The sequence below is a fragment of the Lipotes vexillifer genome, unplaced genomic scaffold (genome assembly GCF_000442215.2).
Source record: "Lipotes vexillifer unplaced genomic scaffold, Lipotes_vexillifer_v1.1 scaffold518, whole genome shotgun sequence".
NCBI lineage: Eukaryota > Metazoa > Chordata > Mammalia > Artiodactyla > Lipotidae > Lipotes > Lipotes vexillifer.
Window position 1 is genome coordinate 819,064 of NW_006780945.1, and position 9,800 is coordinate 828,863.

General features: G+C 41.3%; 1 protein-coding gene across 1 annotated transcript in view; it reads left to right on the forward strand.

The window, feature by feature from the left end:
• The first annotated feature begins 354 nt into the window (after nucleotides 1-354).
• The window catches only part of ACOX1 (acyl-CoA oxidase 1), a 20,792-nt gene continuing 11,346 nt past the window's right edge, over nucleotides 355-9,800 (forward strand). Inside the window, 3 exon segments of the mRNA XM_007454328.1 lie at nucleotides 355-502; nucleotides 779-938; nucleotides 5,563-5,723. Of these exon segments, the coding sequence (XP_007454390.1) occupies nucleotides 394-502; nucleotides 779-938; nucleotides 5,563-5,723 (430 nt within the window). The 5' untranslated portion in view covers nucleotides 355-393.

A 9,800-nucleotide genomic window follows, 5' to 3' on the forward strand; every position in this document is an offset into this window, starting at 1 on the left:
TTTCTGGGCCTCCTGGCCTTGGGTTCCCTCTTTCCGCCCAGCGTGACCACGTAACGAAGGAGGGGCTGGTTGCGGAGAGCGCTTCGCTTTCCCCCCGGGGCAATCTCTTGACCTTCTTCTGGGGTCTCCTTGCTGGGCGCCGCTCAAAGGCTCCCCACCCGCCCGCCCCGGTGCCGCCTCCGCCTCCGCCTCCGCCTCGGCCGCGGTTTGTCACGCGCGGAGGGGCCGCGGTGAAGGAGAAAGGGAGGGCCGGGGCGGGCCGAGGCGAACGGGGCGGGGACTCGCGGTGCCCTGGGGAGGCTCTTAGGGCTGGGCCCGCTCTGGAGGTGCGGACACTCGCTGTCGCTGCTGCTGCCGCCGCCTCGGCCTCCGCTGCCTCTGCTGGCCGTCACCATGAACCAGGACCTGCAGAAGGAGCGGGCCGCCGCCAGCTTCAACCCGGAGCTGCTCACGCACGTCCTGGACGGCAGCCCCGAGAACACCCGGCGCCGTCGAGAGATCGGTGAGGGCGGCGGGCCAGGGCTCCTTCCTTCCCCGAGCAAAGCTTGAGACTCCCTCCGGGAGGAGTCGGGTGACGCTGTAGGGCGTAGGCCGCAGCCTCTGGCCCAGCTTTAGGGGAGCCGGGACCCCCATTTCCAGGGGCGGCTCTGGCGGGGGGAATCGCCTATAACGAGAAGGGGACCTGTGCCCGTGAGTCTGAAACCTGCTGTGACCCAGGGAGCTTTAACGGAGCCCTGAATTTCTGTCTTCCTCTTGATACCCTTTAACTCCCTGCCAGAGAACCTGATTCTGAAAGACCCAGACTTCCAGCATGAGGACTTGAATTTCCTCAGTCGTAGCCAGCGTTACGAGGTGGCTGTTAGGAAGAGTGCTACCATGGTGGAGAAGATGAGGAAGTTTAACATCGCAGACCCTGCTGAAATCATGTGGTTTAAAAAGTAGGTACGCCTTAGCTTAGATCAAGTGCCTGAGCCAAAACTTCAAATTCCTAATCTGCGGTGTCCTTTTTCATCGCGCTTGACGTTTGAAGACTCGAATTGGCATATTTTCACGCCATTTTAAAGTTATTTGTGTCGAAAATAATGTTTACTTTTGTATTTAAGCCCTTTAAAGGGATGGCATTTGTAAAAAGTTGATCATGGAAATGCTATCATTTTCTATCTCAAGAATCATACAAATTCGGTCCAGATGTCTCAATTTTGAGTGATTTAAATACGGAATGACTTTGCTTTTTGTAAGAAGGAGGCCTGCTAAATTTAGAAGCTGCATTTGGAAGGATGTTTTCAGTTGCAAGGACCAAACATTAAATATTTTGGAGCAGTAACAGTTCGTATTTTCATATGCGTGTAGATCTTGAGTTTAAAATAGTGGAAGATATGGGTGGATGAAGAACTTTAGTCATACCTCAGAATGAGTATAAAGTATTTTAAGAACCCAGCGTTGTTGAATCTGGTGATGGTATTTAAATGGCTCCCCTGTCATACAGGACCTCGTAAAAGCATGCCTTGGTCCTACTGCTGAAAGAGTATGTCCTTTTTTCAGACCATCTGCTTTTTGTTGTGTTTTTTTTTGTCGTTGTTGTTGGTACGCGGGCCTCTCACTGTTGTGGCCTCTCCCGTTGCGGAGCACAGGCTCCGGACGCGCGGGCTCAGCGGCCATGGCTCACGGGCCCAGCCGCTCCGCGGCATGTGGGATCTTCCCGGACCGGGGCACGAACCCCGCATCCCCTGCATCGGCAGGCGGACTCTCAACCACTGCGCCACCAGGGAAGCCCCTGCTTTTTGTTGTGTTTTTAGAAATAAAGCACACTTTTTTTTTTTTGCTTTTATGTAAATAAACACTATAATTATATCATCTTAGTACAAGATTTCTTTGACTTTCAGCATCTCTTACACTTCTCGCTTATTCCTGGGCATTTCCTGTTTTAGGCCTCTCCATTTTAGAAGAACTCCAATATTTTCATCAATAAAGAATAAATGGTGTGAATGGTACACATTTAAGAGCCAAGAAAAATGAAGGATGTTACAAGTCCTGCCTTTATGTAGCAATAGGCATTCCTCCCTATACTACTGCTGCAAATACATATGGTATATAATTATTTTCTATTTGACCTGGTTATTATTGTCAAGAGGAAATGATTTACTCCAGCCCTTAGGCCCACACTCAGAACTCCTTTCCATTTTAGTTACAAAAATACAGTTAATTTGGTAGTCCAGTCAGAGTACTTACTAACTTCCAAATGCTTTTTTTTTATTTTTAAAGTTTGTAACTCATGGCTATGAGGATATTGAAGTGGAGTAACTCCTAGAAGATTATGTTTCTAATTTTCCTGAGTTCGGTCTGTGAACTTTAAAAAATTAATAAGATTTTATTCTTCCTTAAAACAACACAAAAGAGGAGGTTTGTTTTGTTTTACTTTAAAATGGTTGATACCGTGTGTTTCAGAGTTGGTTAGAAGAATTCATGATCTGTGGTGGTGCATAACATGTAACCAGACTCCAGTGAAGTCACAATGAAATAAAGTCCTTTATGTGAGTTAAAGATCAGTGGACACCAGCCAACTGTTTTGCGTATCATTTTTTATGACACAGACCTCACTACTGGCGAAATACAAAGTACAAACTTGGCATACCCTTTGACATCTTTCCAGGATGTGGAAACTAGTCTGGGATGTGACAGGGAGATCCATGTATATTAGAGAAGGGGATTGAAAATTAGTCTTGGCAATTACTGAACGCCATCGATTGTCACTCACACCCATGTCTTACGTATCACTAACAAAGTTAACTGTGATGTACCATTAATTGTGAGATGCATCAGATTTCTTAAATGCTAAAATTGGCTGTGAGGAGAGGGATGCTATAATTAATGAAATATAGTAATATTTCTCTGGGGATTTTGGGCATTTACTGGTCTCTTTTACGTCCAATTTCTCTATCACAAAATAAAACTCATGAGAGTATGTTGAAATTGACTAAAGTATTAGTAAAGTACTTTGAGATTTCTCAACTTGAGCAGTGAAAGAATTCATCTCTCCATTCCTTGAGAAAATAAGACTTTGCCGTTTGGGGAATAGGAGTTACTTTCCTAATCTCCTTTCCTGTAATTTTGTCTTTTAACTATACTGTTTGCTATGCAAAAACTGTAAAATATTCTTAAAAGTAATTCAAAATTCTGATGAGAATCATTCATGGTTTCTGTTATCCTTATTAGGTTTTTAAAGCTAGTTGCTTGAAAAGCATCTTCAGGAGGGATTAAACATAACTTAAAAACAAGTTCTTGAGTTGACTTTCAAGTGGCCTCAAAAAAATAAATCTCAGTATGTTTATGAAAACATAAGTATTTGACAGTCTTTATTTTGTGTCACATATTTTTCCCTCTCAGTTTCCTAGAGTTAATTATTTTGTGTCAGTGTCATCATTTTACCAACCCAGAGCCTCCTCAATTCCGTCAGGGGATTGGGAGTGTCTTATATTGCCACCATCTTTAGCACCTACATTACTGGTTTTATTTCTCAGAAATTCTCGCAGGTTCATTTCCTCCTTTAGTAAAGCATGGTTGTGACGGAGTGCTGTGGTGTCCTTGCCATTGAGAGGCCAGTTTCTACATTTATCTCCTCCTTACTTATCTCCACTTTAGTGATGGATATGTTTTGCAAAGAGCCTTACTTCTCTTTGTAGTACAGCAGCAGGAAGTTGCTGCTGATTGATGTTACTTGGAACTCACCTTTGCTGTTCCTATACCTCCTTTCCCCTCTTTCTCTCCTTTCAGTTTAAGGTTGGTTTTTTTTTTAAGGTATTTTTTAAAATTTATTTATTTTTGGCTGCGTTGGGTCTTTGTTGCTGTGCGTAGGATTTCTCTAGTTGCGGCGAGCGGGGGGCTACTCTTCGTTGCGGTGCACGGGCTTCTCATTGCGGTGGCTTCTCTTGTTGCAGAGCACGGGCTCTAGGGAGTGCAGGCTTCAGTAGTTGTGGTACATGGGCTCAGTAGTTGTGGCTCACGGGCTCTGGAGCACAGGCTCAGTAGTTGTGGCACACAGGCTTAGTTGCTCCACGGCATGTGGGATCTTCCCGAATCAGGGCTCGAACCCGTGTCCCCTGCATTGGGAGGCGGATTCTTAACTACTGTGCCACCAGGGAAACCCTCAGTTTAAATTAATATTTGATATTTGTGTGAAAATCATAGAACCTCAGGGTTAAAAAGCATTTCTGATGTTGACTAGTCCAGGCATTCCTTGGATGTTTGAATCTGTCCCCAGCACCCCTGAAAGGTGGTGGGATGGTTTCAGGGCCTCCCCAGATGTGAATTGGCAGCCTACCCCCGCTTTCCCTTAATTCATGCTCTGCTTGTTGTACAAGCCAGGATAGACTGGCAGTGACACTGCTTCCAATCCATCCCTTGAAAAGTCATGAGGGTCAGTTAGGTGGTACTTACTTTGTACCCTAAGCTCTTTTTTTCTCTTTTTTTAAATAAATACATTTATTTTATTTATTTTTATTTTTGGCCGCGTTGGGTCTTCGTTGCTGCGTGCGGGCTTTCTGTTGCGGCGAGTGGGGGCTCCTCTTCCTTGCGGTGCGCGGGCTTCTCATTGTGGTGGCTCCTCTTGTTGCGGAGCACGGGCTCTAGGCGTGTGGGCTTCAGTAGTTGTGGCACATGGGCTCAGTAGTTGTGGCGCACGGGCTTAGTGGCTCCGCTGCATGTGGGATCTTCCCGGACCAGGGCTTGAACCCATGTCCCCTGCATTGGCAGGTGGATTCTTAACCACTGTGCCACCCGGGAAGCCCCTGAAGCTCTCTATATAGATAGATCTGACAGAATAGACCCCTAAAAAATCTACAGCACAATGTAGCCGAGGCTGACTAGTGTACGTAACTCATATTTTGACTATCTCACAGATTCTCTTCTGTGAGAAAATCGTTGAAGACTGAATTTCATTATGATTAGAGTTCCCTTAATCTGGAATAATTTTCAAAGACTGTTTGTGATAAATTTTTAACACTCACATTACCTACTTAGCCGTCTCTAAGCTCTGAAGACCTTTAGAGATGTGTGCTTTGGCCCCAGAATGTATATGTACTATCCTGGACGTTTGCTTCGGTTACTAGGGATAGATAGTTTAAATTATTCTTCTTTGGGACATTTTGTTAACAGGTCAACAAATAAGTGTTCTGTGGAGTGTCTTTTTGATTTTCAAAACAAGTAAAACCTGAAAATAATCCGAAAACAAATAGGCAGACCCTCCAAAAAATCAAACCAACAAATAACACCAACAATATAATAAACAAAAGGGGGTTGAGGCTAAAACATGGTAGAATTTGCTTCCTGGATTAAGTATGAAATTCAGAATTCTGGCCCTGAAATGACTAGGGGGAGAAGAGATTCCACTAGATTCTGCTGTTGGCTTTTTAGGTAGTAAATGATAAATTATTAGTCTTAATTTCATAAGAAAGGGGTTTAAATTTTTCTAACCTTCATCCTCAGGGCCACAGCTATCTGGCAGGATTGGTAGTAGGATGCAGTTTCCAGAGTAAGGCTGAGATCCTTTTCTTTTCTCTCCCATAGACTACATTTGGTCAATTTTGTGGAACCTGTGGGCCTCAATTACTCCATGTTTATTCCTACCTTGCTGAATCAGGGCACCACTGCTCAGCAAGAGAAATGGCTGCTTTCATCCAAAGGACTCGAGATAATTGGCACCTACGCCCAGACGGAAATGGGCCACGGTTAGTCCACGTTTGAGGCTCAGCTGGTAACCCACCTCAGGACTTCAGTTAACAAATGACTCCTGGCAAAACAAACAAACAAACAAAAAATGACTCCTGGCATTTGACTTTTTTCTACTGCTACACATTTGGGATTTTATTTTTAAATTGTTAAATCTTAAATAAAATTCAGCCTCTTATTTTCTGAAAGTTTCTTTCCCCTTAAACGGGTCCAAGACTCTGGCCTGAAGCATCTGTCATTGTTAGTTTTTAAGGCTCGTTACCATTGCTGCATACACCCATTAAAATGGGTGTTGAGCAGTTTGGAAAGATGGGGTTGAAAATACGGCAAAGCGCCCCATTGTATTGGTGTCTGATTGAAGACTTAGTTGAAAATTCTTAAGAGGGTTCATGCCTCAGCAACATCTGGAAGATGCTCTGCTTTAATGAAGTTAAAGATGTGGATTTTAAAGGGGCAGAGGGTTAGAGTGGTGAAGGTTGTGAGATGGTTTGGGAAAAAGTCTACGATGCTCTTCATTTCTTATTCATTTTTCTATTCATGTCTGTGGACTTTATATTACCAGTAATTCTTGGTTAAATTGTTCCTAAAAACCTGGCTACTTTCAAAAAGTTTTGTGTTTAGTCTTGTGAAACAAGTTTGTTTTCATAGATGAGGCCACTGACAGGTTTGAGTGTCTTGGAATTTGAGCTGCCCCCGGTTCATGATGCTTCCCTTATGTAAATAAAGGAAAGTAAAGAAAAAGAATGAGAAAAGGATGCATGTATCAGGAAGAATTCATTTTTGTGTTTGATTTGGTGCTTTTTGATTTGCAAATTGGTTTAAGGAAATGTTTTCCCATAATGCCTGTGGGAACTGCAGATTCTGGTCATGGTACAGTTTTATGAACACCCTGCCAAACACCCATGGCCATCTTCAGGATGGTCAACACTGAGATGACAGACCTGAAGGAAGGTGTCCTAACGGAAGGAATATCAGTTCCTACAGTGTTCCTCTCTTGGAGTGTGCGCTCGTGTTTTGTTATCTTGAGATAGCTTTGAAATAGGGGGCATAAGATGTAAACTATTGTGAGGCTAAGTGAGTCTGATCTGTGTATCTCTTGTTGGTCTAATCCTTCTGCCTCTATTTATAAGGTACATTTCAAATGTATATTTGAAGGAAGAGAGGAGGAAATGAAGACTTGAACTTCACCGGTTTGAGGAGCCTGGAATGTTGGACTGAGGTCCTGTGTTGCTCTGGGCGAGTTTGTATTTGTTAAGAGTTTTCTTTCCCTTATTCCTTCTAGTTTTCGAATGCGTTTTGTATTCGAACCAACTCTGTCTCAATCTCTACGGTTTATTTAGAGAACAGAGTTTTAAGATTAGGTCTTGTTTCTTGCTGGAACTTTGTCAGTTCCTATTAGTCGTGCTTCACTGACTGCTGTTCTTTTCCAGAGAAGCCAGTTTGTTGGCTGATTTGCATCCTGTGACAGCACAGTCTTATGTAGAATATATAAAAAGCACTTGAACATCAACGGGATTGGAAATAGAGCAACTCACACAGAATGAAGATTTGACCATTTCAATTCTGAGACTTCGGAACATTGGTCAACAGTGATTATCTGAGTGTTCTCACAGAGTTGGCTATAGCTTCGAGCTTGGGATTCTTTCACCTCTAGGTAGCTGCTGAGAAGTGAGAGGCTCAAAATTTCTCAGGCTTATTCCAGAATCCTCAGGAATCTTAAAATTCAACCACTTGCAGAAAGTCTAGGTCACCAGTTTTCTCTCTTCCCTCTAGAATTGTGTCTTCCCTCCTCTAAATACACACCTGTCTGTATAGGCACACAAGCCCCAACACACATTTGGTCTGTGAGTGCACGAGGCTTAATCAAAGGCAGAGGCCTGGGCCAAGGAGGGCACCCTCTTCCTGGGGTTCTGGTGTTAAAGGGACAGTCCGGGACGTGGTCCAGGGGTATTATCCTGACTGTACGTTTCTCCAAGTCACAAAGCAAGTAGTGTGTTTGGTCTTCACAGGTATTTGATCATTTCACGTTCTGGCCACTTAATAGGAATCCTTCTTGCTTTTTCTATTATTGTTATTGTTATTTTAATTATTAAGGAAAATAGAGCTTATGTAGTACATACTTACCATCCTTGAAGATGGTGGTGCAGATTCTTTGCAAATTCCCATCACTAATACTCAAATGTGAAAATACTCTTCCTTTGAAACTTGAAAAAATAAATAGTAAATTCGATTTTGTAAGTCACTAATCTTTCTCTCCCTGTATCTCACTGCTCTGTCTCTCCGAGAGTCTCCTGTCTTCTTTTTCCAGGAGGGATTCTCTTACCTTTTGGACTTCCCATGAGACTTGCTCCTTGGGTATTCTAATTTCCCCACTGTCAGTAATAACAATATCAGTCTCTTTACAGAAACTGTGTTCTTTGGGTTATGCCTTTGAAATATCTTTCTCAGAAATGAATGACTGCATTTGAAGGGAATGAACACTTTATAGCTTCTGTTGCTCAAGACATGGAACAAGTTTTGATGTACTTAGTGTGCTTGTGTCTCCATAGTCCTATCAACATGATTACTTTGTTTTTTTGCTACTTTTATATATATCTAAGAGTTAAAGTTTTAATTCTTCCAGTGCTAGTGAGCCTGGATGTTACATGTTTAGCTTACTGTAAACTGGGTTTTTCTCCTTTGAGTATTGAATAAACAGAATCTGCATATTGATCTTACAAGATTTTATTGTATCCTTCCAATATTTCTTTCTATTGCCTCTGTTTGATTAAACATTTTGGCCTTATGTATTCAATGCATCCTTCTCTGAGTAGGTATAAATTTTCTTTTTCCCGTATCTTGGATAATTATCTTCTATTTTATTCCCTTTTTTGTTTGTTTGATTTGTGTTTAATGCTTTGACTTGTGTATGATACAGAGATGAGTGAACCCCATACTATTTCTATGTTTATTAACTAGTAGCTCTTGCCCCTTGTTACGTTCTTTCTGGTTCATCTTAGACTTTTGTAATAGTTTCAGTTTATTTATGGAACCTTAAATATATTACATTAATTTTTTTCTTTATTTTTCTCCTAGCATCATAAGCTTTGGCTCATTGTTGCTTTTTAAGATATTTTAAAATCTGATAGAATAAGCCTACTATTGCTATATTTCAATTTATATGTATTTGGTGTTCTTGCATACTTATTCTTCTAGGTGAATTCTGATCTCAGTTTGCCAAGTTCGAAAACATATTCTGTAGGAATTTAAAACCCATTACCTTAAATCCCTGTATTTTCTTGGGAAGTATTAATTTTATTTAGTCCTCTCAGCCAAGAATTAGCAATTTCTTTCCTATTGTCCATTTTCATATCTTTTATTCATCCTATTAGGTATTTATATTTTCTCTTAATTAAATGTGTAATATTCTGAGCTAAATTACTTAACAGATTTTTAAAATATTTTGTTGCTGTTATAAATCACCTTTCTCTTTACCAGGGTTTTCAATTTGAATGGCTCTAATGGATAAGAATGAGTGATTTTTTTTTTTTTTTAATCCTGGCTTTTCTAAATTCATTTATTATTGATGGTGTTTTGTTTTTGTTGATTTCCTAGGATTATAATCATACTGTCCATGGAGATGCTATTTTGATTTCTTCCTTTCTCATATATTATTAATCTAATCATTTTGTCCTCAGTATTGACTGCTAGCCTTCCCAGCCCTGTATCATGTAGGAGAGCCTGGGAAGGCCTTCTGGTGTTACGGTTTTGAAAGAATCGACTCCAGCTCTTTACCAAGCAAAATGTTGGTGCTTTGCAATTTTAAAATAAATTAATTAAAAATAATATATGATCTTTATCATGCATAAAGAGTATAGCAAATACTTGATTTAAATCAAAAACTATCCAGGTCACTTTCTCCTTGTAACATTTCTGCATTTCATCCACTTCTGAATAATCCTTATCCTAGTCACAAGAGACATTTTTCTCCTGAAAACATTTTTCTGCTTCAAGACAGTTTCTGATTATAAGTAGTTTTACCCCTGCCCTCCTGAGTGTACTCTGTGGTAACCCTTGGTGCCCCTCATTATTCCCTA